This window comes from Lissotriton helveticus, chromosome 11 (genome assembly GCF_964261635.1).
Source record: "Lissotriton helveticus chromosome 11, aLisHel1.1, whole genome shotgun sequence".
NCBI classification, from domain to species: Eukaryota; Metazoa; Chordata; class Amphibia; order Caudata; family Salamandridae; genus Lissotriton; species Lissotriton helveticus.
In genome coordinates, this window is record NC_136072.1 from 1,057,681,754 (window position 1) to 1,057,700,020 (window position 18,267).

At 47.5% G+C, this 18,267-nt stretch overlaps 1 protein-coding gene across 2 annotated transcripts in view; it reads left to right on the plus strand.

Moving 5' to 3' along the window:
• KNTC1 (kinetochore associated 1) overlaps positions 1 to 18,267 on the plus strand; it is a 913,665-nt gene that overhangs the window by 736,815 nt on the left and 158,583 nt on the right. For both annotated transcript variants that reach the window (XM_078667574.1, XM_078667573.1), the window contains exon 56: positions 9,628 to 9,723. In XM_078667574.1, the coding sequence (XP_078523700.1) occupies positions 9,628 to 9,723 (96 nt within the window). The remainder of the gene's footprint in view (positions 1 to 9,627; positions 9,724 to 18,267) is intronic.

Sequence of the window (18,267 nt, forward strand, 5' to 3'; positions counted from 1 at the left end):
AGGGTAGTAGCCAATGGGCTACTTACCCTTGGGGTGACTACACCCCCTATAAGACCACTTCCTGGAGAGTGGGCATGATCCTGACAAGAGTTCCTAGTTTCAACAAACAAAATGGTGAAACCCTTCCTTGGCTGTCCACTTCAAGTGACTCACCTTAGAGTTGTGCCTAGCCCAAAAGTGTGACGTGCCTTCTGACTAACTAATTTCCTACCTGCTCTGGTGCCAAATGGGCCCCAGAGCAGGGGGTGGTGTTCCCCAGGTCTAGGGGGAAGCCATTGTTGCATATCAAGGGTGGCAGAGGCTTGAAGCCTGTGGCCTTGACATGCTAATTCTCTAGCCATCCTGCTGGAGGAGCTGTATCACCTTCTGCTGGAACAGGCATTGCTTCTGACCTCTGAGAGCGTGAACTCTACAGGGGGTCAGAAACCCATCTGTGGCGTCAGGTTGGGTAATACCAGTCCGCCACCTCTCTAGAGGACTATTAGGTTTTCAAGGGAAACCTCAAAGGTGCCCTCTGGGTGCATGTCATAGTAAATCTAGTACTGTCATCAGTACAAACTTATTAAGACAAGTTGTTTGATACCAAACACCATTGGTTTTAGCCCAGCGATCATGTAGGTGGGTTATTCCTCATGACCAGTGCCCAGTATGTGTCCTTAAGATGGCTGCCTGATCAATTGCTATATCTTGTAATGGAACTAGACATAACAGGGGCCTATCTGCACATGCAGATGTGCCCTCACAAATAATACACCCTGCCTTAGGGCTCTCAGGCCTGCAGTAGGGGTGACTTACTTATAGAATATGCAGCGTACCCGGGCATGGCACACAGGGGGGAGTGCCATGAAATGCTTCCTGCATTGGCCGTCTGCATGCAGTTTTTGTGTGGTTCCCTTTGGGTGGCATAATACATGCTTCAGACCATAAAGACCCTCTTTTGTACCCATGCCCGAGGTACCATTTGCTAGGGACTCTCAAGGGGGCTAAAGTGTTTGCTAATTGTGTTACAGTTAGACATTTACTTTGTTTGTTTTAAGGGAAAGGACACTGGCACTATGGGCCTGGTTAGCGGGGACCCTGTCCGCTTTTAGTCAAAAAGCATCAGTACTAGAGCAAAAGGTGGGGGTGACCATGTCAAAAAGGGGCACCTTCCTACACACTTTATTAATCTGTTAATATCATTTCTTTTTTTCTACACAGTTGCAAACCCCCTGATTCAGCTTTGCTGAGCCTCAGGGGTCCCCAGACCACGAGTTACGAACCACTGATCTAGTATGAGCTCTGTATGACAGAGCGGACAAGCTAAACAGACATCAGCTGGTGGATCACAAGAGGAATCTTTACCCTGAGGGGACATGCTCTGATTAGATCTGTTGACCTCTGCCGAGAATGCGCAATGTAAATAATACTGTACAGAAGAGGTAGAGCTTCCTCCTGGAATGTCACGGAGAGACACTTTGCCACGACAATGAGGCATGGTTCACCTCTATACATTTCCGCCACTGCATCTCCTGTCTCAACTTTTGAGGAAAGGCAGGATTGACAGCGCCCAAGTCCTCTTATTAGCTCTGGACTGAGCCAGGAAAGTTTGCTACACAACTCCTGGGCATGGACATGGACATTTCCCCTCCAATCCTGCAGCCGTTTGGGAAGGGCCTCTTATCTCAGCAACAGGGGAAGGTCCTAAACTTGAGCCTCCTCAACCTACATCTCTATGCGTGGACACTGAGCGGCAGCAATGAAATGCGTTCCATTTGCCAACAGAAATACTAGATGTTATCCTTGCGGCCAGATTCCCTTCAATAAAGTCCATCTACTCTGGGTAGACAAATTTGTTGTCTGGTGTGGCACTCATCAAACCGACCCTCTGCAGGTTAAACTTTCAGATCTGTTGTATATTTTATCTTTGACTCAGCAAAGCCTTGCAGTGGGCACAGTTAAGGGTCATCTGTTGTCCCTTGTGGCCTTTGTTTACCTGATCCACCCTCTCTCTTCAAATCACCTGTTGTGATGAGTCTTATCAAGGTCTGACTCACATATGTATCCAAAGCCTTTAGTCATGCCCTAATAGGCCCCGAAGTTACTGTTGACATTTATTTACATGCACACCTTTTGAGCCAATACACATCTACTCACTAATTGCGGACGCTCAAATTGATTTTCGTGATTGCCAGGACCTCTCATCATCACGAGTGAATTGCAGGCACTCTCAGTGCACCACCCTGAGCACCTTCTTCCTGTACAAAAAATGGTGCCAAAGGCCCAGGCAGGCTTCTTGCCCAAAGTTGTGACACCTTTTCACGTTCGCCAATCTGTCCCTCTGGTAATATCATTTGTGCTCTCTACCTTACACTTAAAAAGAGGAGGAGAGGTTCCATTGGCTAAACCCTAAGAAGAGTTTAAGCTTCTACATTGATAGCATTAAATACCATTGTGTAGCTGATCAGTTCTTTGTGGGGTTTTCTGCAGCAGAGAAAGGCGAAAGAGAAATATGCCCAGATGGATAGTCCTCTGCAGTAAAATCTGGTACGTGATCGCTACAAAGTAACCCCCAGAAAGCCTGCTTGCTTCTTCTATCAGTGTCAAGGCACCAAAAAGCCATTGGCATGGGAGGGGGGTGCCGGTTCGGAATATCTTCCGGACTATGATGTGGGCATCAGTTCACATGCTCACAAAACACTACTACCTTGACAATCCAATACCGCAGGGGGGCCATTTTGCCTGCTCGGTCCTGTTAGACCTCCTCATCTGAATCCACCCCTCTTGCCTTATCATTTTTTTTTTCTCTCTTTAATTTTCTTTCTTTTCTCTGTCCTTCATTTTCTCTTTTTTACCCTTCATCATTTTTCTTTCAATCTCTCGTTATTTTTCTCATTATCCTTCTTTCCCTTTCTTTCTTTTTCATTCTTCCATTCTTTCTCACTTGCTCTTATACTTTCATCCTTTGTTTTGTTCTTTATTTCCTCCATCTTCCTCTTCTCTATTTGTCTCCATCCCATCTTTGTTCCTAATTTCTTTTTTCTCTTCTCTTTGTATGTCGGTCTTTCTTTTCCCCCTTCTATGCTTTGTTTAGTCTTTACTTTTTTTCACCCTTTGTCATTTTTCCCATTCATAGGTTCCTACAATTCCTTTTACCTTTCTTTAATTTCTTCATTATTTTCTCAACTTTGTTCTTTCCTCTTCCATCCTCTCCTTTCTTTCCTTTATTCCTTCTTCACCTTCCATCTTTCCTCCTCTCCTTCGCCCCTCTCCTTTCTGCCTCCTCTGTTATTTTCTCCCTCTCTTGTTTCCTCACTTTCATTCTCCACCTGGTTCCTTTTTTCTTTCTTTCCCTTGATTTCCCTTTTTTTCTTCCTTTAAAGGTTCTTGTATTCTCCTTCTATTCCTCGTCGTCTTTCTTTCGTTACTTAAAGAGACTTAACTTCCTAAAGCACTCTCTTAATTAATTGCTTTGTGTTTCATCTTTGTCTCAGCTGCATACGTAATAATATTGCAGTGGCGTCAATGTTATGTTTAATGGTAGAGTTCTACGAGGTATACATACACCTATTCTGAATCTTGATCATTAAGGGAGTGTCAATTATTGGCTATCAATCAATATACTTTAAGGCGATTTGGCCAGATACTCAATCTTCGGGGCCAACTCTTATCATGAGTAGTATTATTCCCTGTATTGCAAGATCTGAAAGAAACACGTTAATGTTGGATTCCTTACCTTAGAATATCCCCAGGCGTCAGACTGGATCCGGAAAGTTTTCGTCAGCAGTACCCCTGCACGTCTGTAGGCGTCGTCTGCGGCTCAGCGTCCGTCGGCGGCAGCGTCGTGATCGCCGGGATGACGTCGTTGGAGTACTTAGACGCCGCCCTCGCGCGCTGACATCAGTTCTTCTTTTTTCCGCGCCAGGAAGCAGCGTTCCGTTAAGAGCACGTACCTTTAGTCATTTTTTTACTAACTTTTTGGTCTTTTTGACTATCTTTTTCGAGTCAACTTTAACTCCTGGTGCCAGTAGGGATGCCCGGTCTTGACACATTGCCGGACACTGGTTTTCTCTCTCCTCCTTCCGTGGCTACGGAGGAGAGGGCTACATATGCTGTGGTGTTGCGCAGGGCAGCCAAGGCCTTGGCACTTGAGCTCCCGGCGGCTGCCATGAGGACTAACCTCCTCTCTGAGGTGCTTCAACAGCCAGTTAGCTCTTCGGAGCCTATGCTGCCATTCAATAAGGCCCTCACCAACGTTCTGATGGGCACTTGGTCCAGGCCCTCCACAGTGCCCCCTGTGGATCGGAACGTGGCCCGATGCCACTGCTCGGCTCCGGGCGACCCCTGCTTTCTGTCCACCCACCCCGAGAGTCTGGTTATCCAGGCCTTTACGTCCCAGAACGCATTCCCGACCGCTCCCCCAAACCGGGAATCCAAAAGGCTTGATCAGTTTGGGAAGAAACTGTTCTCCTCTGTTCTAGCCGCAGATTCCTTTTACGGCCCGCCCTTCCTCCCCTTTCTGCGAGGACCCTTGTTTTGGTCTTCTGCACTTGCCTCCCGGTGGGTGGCTATGTCTTCTGTGAGTGCGTTCTTTGCTCTTTCTGACAGGATGATTTGCCCTGTTTCTTGTTCTTTTCCTCCTCGTTTGGCACTTGGAGGATGGGTTTATGGGTAATTCTGTGCCCTTCTGCTCTGGTTGCTCCAGGATGGGGCCTACCTTTCTCTCGCCCCTCCCCCTTTACTACTTAGGGTTCTGGTCCCTCTGCTATCCTTAGGTTGGGGCTTTTGGCTGTGTCTCTGCCCTTTGTTCCTATGGGGTTGTCGTCGCATCCTGTGCTGGGGCTGTCTTGGTAGGTTGTCATTCCTTGTTTGTCTTGGACTGGTTCCCCTTCATTGGTATTGGTTGAGGTTGTAGCCCAGCTACATGTTGTCATGAAATTTTTACATATGTTCCTTTTCTCCAGGGGGCGCTATCTCCGTACTGGCACGGTTGCTGCTCAGGGCTGTGCTCTGTTCTTTATTCTTTTCCCTGCCTTTGGGTGCTGCAGTGTCTGGCACTGCTCTTTACGGTGTTTTCCCTGCTTCTGCTTTTTTGTACTCTTCCCATACTCCCACAGTTTTGTCTGATGGCTCCGCGTTGTGGCTTGGAAAAGTTCTCTGATGAAAACTGACGTAGACACGCCGGGGTGGGACATATGTGACCTCGCTGACGTCAAGTACGCGGACGACGCCTGGGCGGAGTCGCGTGATGCTGTCCCCCCGGTGTGCAGGTATGCTGTGGCACAATTTTCCGGATCCAGTCTCACGCCTGGGGATAATTCTACGTTAAGGAATCTGCGGTTAGAATTGTCTCTACCAGATACATAGTTAGCGAAGGTAAGTAACCTGTACATTTGTTCTTGTGCATTAGTCTAGTCTTCTCTACAATTGCTCAAGGTGAATCCTAGGCTATTTTAATAATGTTTTTCCGTTTCCTATCACATTTCTTCTGCATTCTTGCATATGCAACCTTCATTAATTTGTTTATTTATATTGCACAGTTACTTAAAACCATTTGCAATACATCTTGCATGCCAATAAAAAGAAAGATTAAAAAGACGAAAACTATGTAAAAAAAAGACATAAAATAGAGCCATAAATTCTAAGAGAAGACATTTGTATATAACACTCTCAAAACAGTATATAAAAGACAATAAATGTTTAAGTATGTATATCTATACATTTGGTAATTACTAAAAAAATATCTTCTCCGTCTGATTAATGGGACAAGTTGGCTTATTAAACTGAGTTGGCTTTTATCTTGCCTAACACCTCGTCTTCCATAAACCTATTTCGAAGTTCGGCCATGTATTTCCCGAACCTGGCCAGGTCCCATGGAAGAGTACAGGAGAAAAGTACCGAAACGGCTTCTTTTACTGGTCGAGCCCCATGTCGTAACCAAATTTGTTTTAAAAGGACCTGTCGGAGCAAAAGCATCGCAGGGCAGCAACAAATCATGTGTAGCAGGGATTCGTATTTATAGTTAGTCTGCATCTCATTTTCTGTTCAAGGGACCTCCACCCTGGATTTAGCTTTTATTTGAAGGAGCACTAATCTGGCCCATATGATGTTTTTAAGTGCTTTCCTTCCAAGTGCTTGATTAAGATAGGGCTGGGTTTTATGTCCAATATATGATGATGCCAATCCAGGTGGCCCTCTTCCTGTTACGAATTCAGCTAGGTCATTTATATGTGACAGATGGGAACATTGTTTATTTATTGCATTTTTAATCGCCAGATAGTTTGTTGGTGCGTCCTTCCAATTTTCAATTGCCAGCCCCAATGTTTCCACTGCTTTATCCTTGTAGCTTTGCCACGGGTTGAAGGTCTCTCCGTAGATTGGCTTGAGCATACTTTTTAAACTTCCGGCTGGAGCTGTTATAAGTTGATAAAAGTATTTTGCATGTATTCCCAAGCATTCCTTGCTTTGTTGCTTTAGGCCGAACTCCAAACGAATTAAACTGTTAAGAGTGTGTTTGGGAAGTTTAAAGATGCGTTTATAGGCCTGGCACTGCACTTTGTCCAACATTGCCTCCATTTTTCCTGGGAATGCCTGTTGTGCGTACCCTGCAGTTGCCCTGATCTTGGTTTGTAATACTTTTCTGATGGGTCCTGACGTCGGACTCTGCATAAGCTTGTTTAGTTTGCATATTGAAAAAATTGTTGCCTGTGCTCTGGCCTTCATTTTATGTGTGTGTAATGTTCCTTTGCCAGTTTCACTTAGCCAACATCCAAAGTAGTTATATGAACGCGTGGTGTTAATAATTTCCTTACCCACATGCCATTTCAGTAAGTCTTTTTTGGGGAAGTGGCCAAAGATCACAACTTTCGTTTTTTGAGCATTTATTATCAGTTCATTGATTTCGTTGTACTTATTTAGAGAATCCAAACCTCTTTGCAGCCCAATTTTTGTGTGGTCCATTACCACTAGGTCGTCAGCATATTGTAAGATTTGCAGTTTATTTCTCCCAATTTTTGGGGTCACCAGACTAGCGTTCAAAAGCTTCTTCCCCAGATCTGCTGTGTATAGATTAAACAGCGTGGGGGCGAGTACGCATCCTTGTTTTAGTCCACGATTTGTCAGGTACTTCTTTGTTATAGTGTTGTCCGCTAGCTTTACTTGGATCCAGGTGTGACTATATAATGAAATGATGGCATTAAGGAGTCCTGCTGGGATGTGGCAATTGCTCAGTTTTTCCCATAGCTTGTGTCGGGGTACCCCGTCGAAGGCAGCTGAGTAATCGACAAAGCATGCGAAAATTGGTTTATTATTTTTGCTGTTGGCTTGCTGGCTCAAATATGACATGGCCACAATGTTGTCAATTGTAGAGCAGCCCTTACGGAAGCCTGTCTGATAGTGGGGGAGGATTTCATTCTCTTTGATCCATTCGTTTAGTTCCTTCAGTAGAGTACTTTCATAGGCTTTCCCTTCAATATCCAGAAGGGCAATGATTCTGTAGTTTTTTGGGTCTGTGTTGTCCTCCTTGAAGATAGGGTGCAAGAAGGACCCTCGCCATGAGTCTGGTACTTTTGCTTTTAATCTACATTCAGTATACAGTTTAGAGAGAATTCTACTCCAGTAAACTGGATCTTCTCTAAAAATAGCCCCTGGGAGGGCCATTGGGCCCAGGAGCCCCGTCTCTTCTTATCCTTTTTATCACCTGTTTAACTGAGTTACCATCTTGTTCTTTACCAAGTGATCCCGTGGTGGCCTCCGTGTCTGTCTTCTCCAGTTACGAGTTGTGTCTCATATTTTTCGTCGACTGTAGTAGCTGGTTTCTCAGTGTAGATTGAAGCAACATGCCTTATCCAAACATCGGCGTGTACCGAATTACGCCTATCCGTGTTGCCGTTCTCCAGGTTTGCAATGTATTGCCAAAGTTGTCGTTGTTTGTGGGGTTTTGCGAGCTTGTGTATTGTTACCCAGTCTTGCTCTAGTTTTTCCAGTTTGAGCGACCATAATAAGTGTTTCTTCTTCTTGATTAAGTCTGTACATTTCTCCCTTGTTTCCTGTGTTCCTCTGGTGTTGTGTTATCTCTTTGCCCTTTCATACGTGACAGTGTAATAAGATTTGTGTTATGTCTAAACCGTGAGGTGAACATTTTATGGCCCGGTGCACTGACCTTAAAATTGTTGACCAATTTCGTTTTTAGGTGTCCAATCCACTCTGTCCAGTTTTCCATTGTGGGCGGATTCCCCTGGCCCATCTCTTGTTTTTTTTTTTTTTTTTTCAAACATTGAACCACTTTACTTGGGTCTTGTTCCATTTTATCCTTTTGACTAGGGAATGTTCTTCAGTCCCTGTTGACCACGATACTGCCACAACTTGTTCCCTCTGTAGTAAGCTCAGGTTTAGGTCCACCTGCAGTAGTTTGTGGTCACTAGTTTCATGTGCTATTATGTCAGCGTTGGCAATTTTCTCAGCTAGCTGATTACATAAAAAGATATAGTCAATTGTGGAACAATTCCTAAATGTGGCCGTGCTCAAGAGCTTGGAGTCTGGACATTTAGCTATGTCCTTCACCGATTTTAGGTCGTAATTTTTTAGAAAGGAATTAAAAACCCTTTCAGGACTGGTTAGACCAAGCCTGTCGCTCTGATGTACTCCCAGGTGGTGCAGGTTAAAATCTCCTACTATCACTTTGGGCAGGAGCGCGTTGGAGTATATAATTTCCTTTATTAGTGTTATGATATGTTTGGTGGTATCCAATTTGTTCTTTCCATGTGCATTTAGATATAGATTTATAACTAATATCGGTACACTATCTTTTCGGACTCTGTCTCCCTCTATTATTAGTGCCTGTAATGTGTCAGAATTTGTTTTAACTCTCTTTACAGTCACCTGCTTTTGATGTTTTACGTAGATCGAAATACCCCTGATGGTCTCCCGAAGTGATTGTTTTTGGTTGCCAGTTTATGAAAACCAGCATAGCCTTCGAGGAGTACATAGTCTTTTGCCCAAGTTTCTTGTAGGCATACTATGTCTCCTTCCTGCAATATTTGTGGGACAGTTTCGTGTTTCAGTGCTTTTTGTAATCCTGCCACGTTCCACGAGAGGATTTTGAGGTTGGAAAGCATTTTATGATTAGTATGGACTACGCACAATGATTCCGGTATTACGGGTTTAACTATTGTAGTCCCTTGTCGACACCCTTTAGGTTCTAGAGTACCCCCTTGGGCATCAGGAATATTGAATTGTTCTTTGTGGCTCTTGACTTATTCTATTTAATTGAACATATGTTTGCGTTCTCATTGAACCATCATCTATGACACTCCTGCTAATGGTCGCATCCTCTTGTCTCCTGACTGATATGGTCAGTTTTTTATAATTTTTGTCTGCGTTTATTTTTGATGTGCCTCTGAGTATTCCTTGAAAGGACTCTTTTATGTTCTTTGTTGTTGTATTTACTAGCTTCTTGCATATGGTATTATATTATTTTGATCAAATTGTTGGTAAAATGACTCAATTACCTATAGTCGCCTAAAGATATATTCTGGTTTACTTGGAGGGCAAGTGTCTTTATGAATGGCTAATTTTTAGACTGCTAAAATAAAGAACAGAAGCATTTTGTTTAAACCATGCTAGTTGTTGTGATTTTTTTTTTTTTAGGCAGTGAGACTGGTAACTGAACTAAGCTTGGAATACCGTGTTTATGACCCTCAGCTCTGGAGTGGTTTGCTGCAGAAGCTGCTTGGTTTCAATATGGTGAGATATTGCATGTCATGTTATGGTCCCTACTTTTTCTGTGTTGTGTTAGACTTGTTCATTAAAGTTAAATGTATAAGTAATGGGGCTGTTCTATGATCATTATTGCTCCACAAAAAAGACACATGGCCATCCGCCCTACATATAATCCCTCTTACCAACTATTTTAAAAGGAAAACTGCCTACTACTTGGATGGCAGCTACATTAATTATCTCACAGATCTTGCATGACCATATACAAAATGTCATGATACCTCTAGCAGTGGCTTATCGCACAGCACTTCTTTCCTCAGGTACTAATACTATCATGATGCAATAATTCCCAGACAAATCACGTTTGGAGTTTGCCACACTGGGCGTTTTTTCACAGTTTTGCACAAGCTTACAGTGCCCACATGCGGTTGTCTCATCTGCAAACTCAAACTTTTGATGTTACTAACTAATTGTATTTACATTCTTTTGTTTATTCACCCTACTTGGTCCTCTCTATTTATTATACGAATGTAACATTTACTTTGCATATCCTTGAGAAAGCCCCAGACCTGTGCATCAAACGAGGCTAAACCAAAGTTGGCTGGCCTATGCTTGTTGTTCATAATGCGTTGATTGAACTGAACATTGCTTCAATTGCACCTACTCCAATGAAAATTTCTTAGTATTCTCTGCGCCTACTGTACTGAATATCCTATATTTTACTCACATAGTCATGCAAGTGTAGCTCAGAGGTGTTTACATACTAACAATTAGGCTACTATATTTGGAACATGATGCCAGTTCATTACCCAGCATGGTCCCCAAACAGACATTGGGAGCACATAGAAATGATATAAGTGGATTTTTTTTAAAAAGACACTCCCCCCTTCTTGCCATCACTCCAAAATATTATGATGGACTGGTCCATTCGTATCCTTGATACCTCTACTCACTGGTGCCAAACAGAGATTTTAGCTCTGGGAGAGAGCTGTAGAACATATTTCAAATCACACTAGGGAGAGCACATGGTGCCGCCTGAGGTAATGTGCATAACAGCATGTGGCACAAAGATTTAGTGTCCTTCTAAGGTTAAATCAGACCTTGAAAAAAAGTTGTCTACACATGTACTTTTTTACTTTACTTGCTATGGCCTTTCTTAGACCTGACAACCTTAGTGTGGCCTCCCCTCCCCCCGCCAACCCACCCCTCCCGCTCCCCAACTTTTTACCTTATTTATTTATAAAGTTTTATATAGCTTCCTCCTCCATTTTGTCTAACCTCGTTTTAACTGGTATTACGACTCTGCCCACTTTACCACTGCTAACCAGTGCTAAAGTGCTTGTCCTTGTGCTGTTCCCATAAACATGGCAATATTGGATCATACCCAGATGCCATTGCAGAGCCTGGCAAAATAAACCATTTGCCAGGCCTAAACCTTCCTTTTTATACATACAAGTCAACCCTAAGGTAGGGCTGGAACTCTGCATCACGGCTTCACCGTTTATGGGAACCAATGCATCACCTGAGCTGCACATCGCATCCCTGACACGGGACTTCGTATCGCAAGCCCTGCAGACAGGATCCTCGACATTGACGCAACAGGACCCTGTATCGCAGCCTTGCTGCATCTCGGAACTCACGAATCAGCTCTGCTGCGCAACGCATCTGTGACATGGATCCACACAAATCTCCGCAACTAGGATTTAAGGTACTCTGTTCAGCGGGTTTAACTGGGTCCATGTAGCCGGCTCGTGCTCCATTGCGGTTGGCCTGAAATTGTGACTTTGTCCCGGTCCCTTGCGACCAGATATCCCCTGTAGAGGTTTGTGCTTTTTGATGCTGTTTTTCTTATGAACTTTAATAACTAATATCTCTGGTTCTACTAACTGGATTATTGTCACTTTTGGTCAAATCTGTTTTTCTAATTTGGTATGGGATCTTTTTGTGTGGTTTTTTCACTGTTTGAGATGTTGCACAAATACTTTACACATTGCCTCTAAGTTAGGCCTGGCTGCTCTGTGCCAAGCTACGAGAGGGTGAGGATAGGCTAATTTAGGGTATACTACCTGCCTCTTACCCTGACTAGGACTGTGGTTGCTACTTGACCACAGCTCATACCCGGTTGGGCATACATGGGTTGGAGAGTGTAGTGCTTGGGGAGGATTTAGTCCCAGTTAGCTTTAGGGAACCGATAGATGTAACCCTAGTGTTCCTGGGGGATAAAGAGATGGTGCCAAATGCCCATCTGCCTGCTCATATTTCCAAGTCCAGGCAGCTGGTCACCATCAATGGGCAAAGGGTGGAGGCTGAGAGACACAGGTGCCAGTATCACTACGTTGAAGAGTAAGCTTGTGTGCTCCGAGAAAGTCCTCCCTGAGAAAGATGGGTGGCTATGTCAAAAAAGAAGGGGTCATGGTAGTAAAGAAACAGACCGATAAATCAGGGGGGACAAGCCTAAAAGGAGATAAAGGGGAAGGTAAAGCAAGTCTTATCTGAAAGAAACACGTTAGTGATAGATTCTTTACCTTAGAATAACCCCCAGGCACCCTACTGGATCCGAAAAGCTTTCGTCAGCAGTACCCCTGCGCGTCGGTAGACATCGTCGCGTGGCTCCGCGTAAGTCGTTGGCATTGTAGTCGCTGGAGCTACATCCAAGTGTGTTGACATCAGTTCTTTCTTTTTCTACGTCAGCAAGCGCAGATCCGGAAAGAGCGGTACCCCCAGTCAATTTTTTGACTGACTTTTTTTGGGACTTTTGGCTCTGTTCTTCTTTGAGTCTTTGACTCCTGGTGTGTAGGGATGCCTGGGTTTAAATCTTGCGCAGCCTGTCCCCGCACCATATCGGTGACGGACACACACTGTGAGTGTCACTACTGTCTGAGGCACGACCACGACTCAGTCGTGTCCCGAATGCCCGGCCCTGGCTCCGAAAACTTTGCGGGAGTGGTCTCGAACTTTGCTGGAGGCCCGGGAGTCTGCTCTGCGCCGTTCCGGGTCCCAGTCCCATTGAGGGACAGGTCGCAGAGCCGCCATCACCATCGTTCGACGAAGTCTTTGCACTTGTAGTCAGGTAAGGCGAAGCACAAAAAGTCGAAGAAGCAACTTTGCTCTTCGCCTTCCCCCTAGCCTGTCACGCGATACAGCTGGGGGTGCGGGTAGCGCCGCACCCGCGGCTCCGGCAGAGCCTATGCAGATGCCGATGGCTTACCCGCCCTTTCCGGATCCATCGGAGACCCTCGGCCCAGCTGCAGGAGTTCCGGTCAGCCATGGCCACGTCTTTGGCCCATCGGCACGCCTTCGGGACCCGCGGGTCCGACTGGGGGTCCTCGCTCTTCAATGTCGTCTGCTCTGGCCTTGATGTTGTCCACGATGCCGGTCTAAATGCTGGATCCATCCTTGGATCCCAGCCAATGTCGGTTGGCCTAGTACGACCAACGGCGCCACCGGCTTTCACCCAGACGTGGGGACAGTGCAGGACCGGTGTCGATCAACGCCGATCCCGACGGCGATGGGGGATTTCTATCCCTTTCTCTGTCCACCTCCTTCTTTTCCACCTGCCCAGCAGGTTCTGGAGGACTGGGAGGGGTCTGAGGACCCTCTCGCAGCCCAGTGCGAGTTAGACCCGGACTGGGAAGAGGAAATGGAGGATGCAGGTGACCTGGAATATACTCCAGAACCTGGCACACACTCTACTCCTACCGTGGCTATGGAGGAGGGTGGTACATATTCTGTGGTGTTGCGTAGGGCGGCCGAGGCTCTCCACCTCGAGCTCCTTATGGTGGCCGTCAGGACTAACCTCCTGACAGAAGTGCTTAGGCCGTAGTCTTCATCTGCGGAGCCGAAGCTGCCCTTTAATGACGCACTTTCAGACGTTCTTTTGGGCGCCTGGTCCATGCCCAACACAGGGGCTCCTGTGGATAGGAACATGGCCTGACTCCATCGCCCGGCCCCGGGCGACCCCCATTTTCCTCTCCCAACACCCTACCCCTGAGATCTTTCTTTGTCCAAGCCTCTGCGTCCCCAAGCGCATTCCCTTCCACACCTCCGGACAGGCAATCCAAGAAACTGGAACAATTTGGGAAGAAAATCTTTACTTCCACCAGTACAGGCCTGCGGTCTGTGAACACTGCATGCCACTTGGGCCGTTATTCCCATTCTATATGGGACACGGTTGCGCAGGTGCTGCCTCAGTGTCCGGAGGAGGCCCGGATGGTGCTCTCCCAAGCTATTGCTGAGGGGAGAGACTCAGCCAAGTTCATGATTCGTTGTGGCCTTGACACTGCCGACTCGCTGGGCAGAGCGATTTCCTCGACAGTGGCGCTACGCCTCCACGCCTGGCTGAGGACGACTGGCTTTTCCGGGGATGTCCAGAACACTCTGATGGACATGACCTTTGATGGCACTCGTCTTTTTGGCGACAAGGCAGACAGTGCGTTGGAGAGTTTTAAGGACTCTCGGGCTACGGACAAGTCCTTGGGCCTTTTGGCCACGCGCACTCCTCCCGCTTCTGCTTTTTGCTCCTTTCGTGGCCAAGGAAGGGGTACCCTAACACGTTTGTTACAGAGCCACAGGCCTGCACAGCAACAGTCTCAGCACAGCCGCAAACGCAGAACCCGCAGAGGTGGGTCATGGGGCCAGCGGGCTGGTCAGTCCACCACCTCCTCTGCAGCTACTGCCTCCAAACCTTCCTAGTCCGCTGTTTCAGGCCCACCACACGCCAGTGGGTGGCAGGATTCGCCATCACCTCCCCCACTGGCGCACCATCACTTCGGACAGGTGAGTTCTGCAGATAGTCCGTCAGGGCTACTCCCTCCTCTTCGAAACTACCCCTCCAGCCATGCCACCTCAGTACCACCGCATGTCGGGGATCACTTGGCACTTCTCCAGCAGGAAGTTGCGGCCCTCTTGGCCAAGGGGGCCATCGAGCGCGTTCCGACGCCAGAAGTAGGTCGTGGTTGCTACTCCCACTTCTTCCTGGTTCCGAAAAAGGACAAGGGCCTGTGTCCTATTTTAGACCTTCGGAACGTCAATCGCTTCCTCCGGAAGGAGAAGTTTAGGATGCTCACGCTTGCTCAGGTCTGGTCTGCCCTAGACCCGCAAGACTGGATGGTAGCGTTGGACTTGCTGGACGCATATTTTCATATCCACGTCCTGCCTGCCCACCGGCGTTACCTGCGGTTCACGGTAGGCCATGTGCATTTTCAGTTTGCCGTGCTCCCCTTCGGCCTTACCAGTGCCCCTCGGGTGTTCATAATTGGTCTACTAAACTTGCCAGCACTCAACCCCATGATCACGAGGATCCTGGCCTAGCCAACCAGGCCTACGTTAACTGGATCACACAAACCCTAGACGCTACACTCCCAATAAGTAAGATTACGCTGAAGCGCCCCCACAAAACCGCCCCTTGGTACACGGAGGCTCTCAGGGACAAGAAACGTCTATGTAGAAGATCGGAAAGACGATGGCGTTCAGACTACTCGGTAGACAATAAAACCCGCTACCGAGAATCTATCAGCGAATATAAAGCTCTGGTAAAAGCAGCCCAGGCCACATATTTCTCTAACAGAATATTGCTGGCCAAGTCAAAGCCTAAGGAGATTTTTCATATCGTGAAAAAGTTAACGACCCCCCCCCCCCCCCCTGCCCTGCAGGCCCTAAAATCCACCACCCACTGTAACAACGTTGCTGAGTTCTTCTATCAGAAAGTAAACACGATCTACTCAGCCTTCCTCCCTAAATACATCACTTCTTCAATCCAATTCAATAAATCCCCAACTCCCTCCCCTTCTCTACCTCAATCCACTTTGACTCACTTTCCCCTACTAGACCTCACAACCCTTAAATCCTTAGCGCATAGAGTCAAATCCGGATCCCCTGACGACCCAGCCCCGCCAGACATAATAATGGCTGCCTCTCAGATCACCCTGCCTATAATTAGGGAGGTATTAAATGCATCCATTACCTCCAGCACTGTCCCGTCCATCTGGAAGCAGGCTATGGTCAGATCTTTACTAAAGAAGCCCAATCTAGACCCAACTGACCTGGGTAATTACCGATCCATCTCCCTGCTCCCATGGGTGAGTAAGATCTTGGAAAAATACATAAATCAACAGCTAGTAAACTTTTTGGAAGATCATCACTTACTCGACCCCACCCAGACGGGTTTCAGACCGAAACACGGGACCGAGACCGCCCTCCTCATGGTCACTGAGGAAGCTAGAAAAATCCTGGATCAAGGAGGATCAGTGGCAGTGATCCTCCTTGACCTAAGCGCGGCGTTTGATACGGTTAGCCACGACACCTTATTGCACCGTATGTCCTGTGCCGGGATAAAGGATAAAGCCTGGTCGTGGTTTAAGTCCTTTTTAGAGGACAGATCTTTTAGAGTCTTTGAGGGTGAGTCCCTGTCCTCCAGCAGACCTCTGAAGTGCGGAGTCCCTCAGGGCTCCTCTCTGAGCCCCGCACTTTTCAACTTGTATATGAGGCCACTGGCTGAGGTCGTCCGTCCATTCGGGGTTAAGATCATCTCTTATGCGGACGACACGCAGCCGGTGGTCTCACTGGCGCAGGAAGCCAACCGTCCTGCGCCAGGTGGGCTCAGAGAATGCCTAGAAGAGGTGAAGACTTGAATGTCTTCATCATCCCTCAAGTTGAATGGGGACAAAACTGAGCTGATGCTCTTAGGCCCCCCAGATCTCTGCCTCCACGCCTCTTTGTGGCCCTCGTGTCTGGGTCTCCCTCCAACTCCCAAAGACAATATCAAGAGTCTCGGAGTTTAGTTGGATAGATCCCTATCTTTCAACGTTCAGGCCTCAAAACTTTCAGCCACCTGTTTTGGCATCATGCGGATGTTAAAGAAAATCTTCCCCCTCCTTCCCATGGAAGCCAAACAGGTGGCTATACAGGAGCTAATACAATCACGCCTTGATTTTAACAATGTGCTCTATCTCGGCGCCCCAGTGTACACCCTGCGCAGGCTGCAGATAGTGCAGAACTGCGCAGCCCGTTTACTGCTTGAAATCCCTCGCAGACAATCAGTGAGGGCCGGACTGGTCAGCCTTCACTGTCTACCGGTTCGTCAGAGAATTCTTTTTAAGGCAATGTGTATAGCCCATCAGGCTTTCTGGGACACAGGCCCTAGCATTACCCGCGACCTAGTCACTCACTACACTCCCAACAGAAGTCTTCGCTCTAGCCAGACCTTTCTAGCAGTGGCTCCTAGAATAAAAAGATCCAGATCTGGCGGCAGGACGTTCGCCCACAATGCCTCCAAGACCTGGAATACCCTTCCACTGCACCTCAGAGCCAATCCCGATGTCTCTGTGTTTTGCAAACAGCTTAAGATCCTCCTTTTTAACTTACCCCTTTAACTTCAGCTAACCTCCTTTACAGCTCTCTGATGGTTTCTGGTTATTTGTTAGCGCTTGGACGCCTCCGGGCAGCAATTCGCGCTGTACAAATCCACATCTAATTCTAATTCACGAAAGTGATGGCGGTGGTCGCAACTCATCTGTGCAGATCAGGGGTTTCAGTCTTCCCCCGATCTCGACAACTAGCTGTTGAAGGAGGGCTCGCCCCAGGCAGTCGTCTCCCACCTCCAGACTACGGCCGACCACCTGCATTCGCTGGGGTTCTCCATCAACGTGCCGAAGTCGCACCGAGTCTATCTGAGAAGCTCCCCTTCATCGGAGTGAATCTGGATTCGACGCGGTTTCGGGTTTATCCTCCCGACCAGCTATTCCGTGATATTCAGGCTATGATTCCAATCTTTCAGCCTCTATCCCGGGTTTTGGTCAGGATGACCCTCCGGCTCCTGTGCCTCATGGCATCCTGCATCCTGCTAGTGCAACATGCCAGATGGCATATGCGGGCTCTGCAGTGGGACCTGAAGTTCCAGTGGGCACAGCATCAGGCAACCTGTCTGATCATGTCCAGATCTCAGAGGACACTGCACGACAATTGCAGTGGTGGCTCACGAATCGCGATTGGGTCAATGTCAGATCCCTCTCCCCCAACTGGAGCACACAGAGGTGACGGATACATCCCTCCTGGGATAGGGCGGCCACTTGGGCGAGGCAGAGATCAGAGGCCTCTGGTCTACGGCGGTGTCCCGGCTCCCTATCTACCTTTTGGGGCTTCGGGCGATACGACATGCACTGAAAGCATTCCTTCCCTCTGTCCGGGGAAGTGTAGTGCAGGTGTTGACGGACAATACCACCGCCATGTGATATTGCAACAAACAGTGCAGGGTGGGGTCGTGGACCCTATGTCAGGAGGCGCTGCTCCTCTGGACATGGCTGGAACATCAAGGCATTACCTTGGTGGTTCAACACCTGGCAGGGTCCCTGAACGTCAGGGCGGACGAACTCAGCCGCCGGTGCATGATGGATCACGAATGGTGTCTGAAATCGGACGTGGCGCAAGGTCTCTTTCTGCAGTGGGGAGAGCCTTGGTTAGATCTATTTGCCACTGAAGAGAACACGCAATGTCATCAGTTTTGCGAGTTGGAATTTCCAAGGCGGCCCTCGCTCGCCGACGCTTTTTGTCGTGAGTGGAGCTGCGGTCTATTGT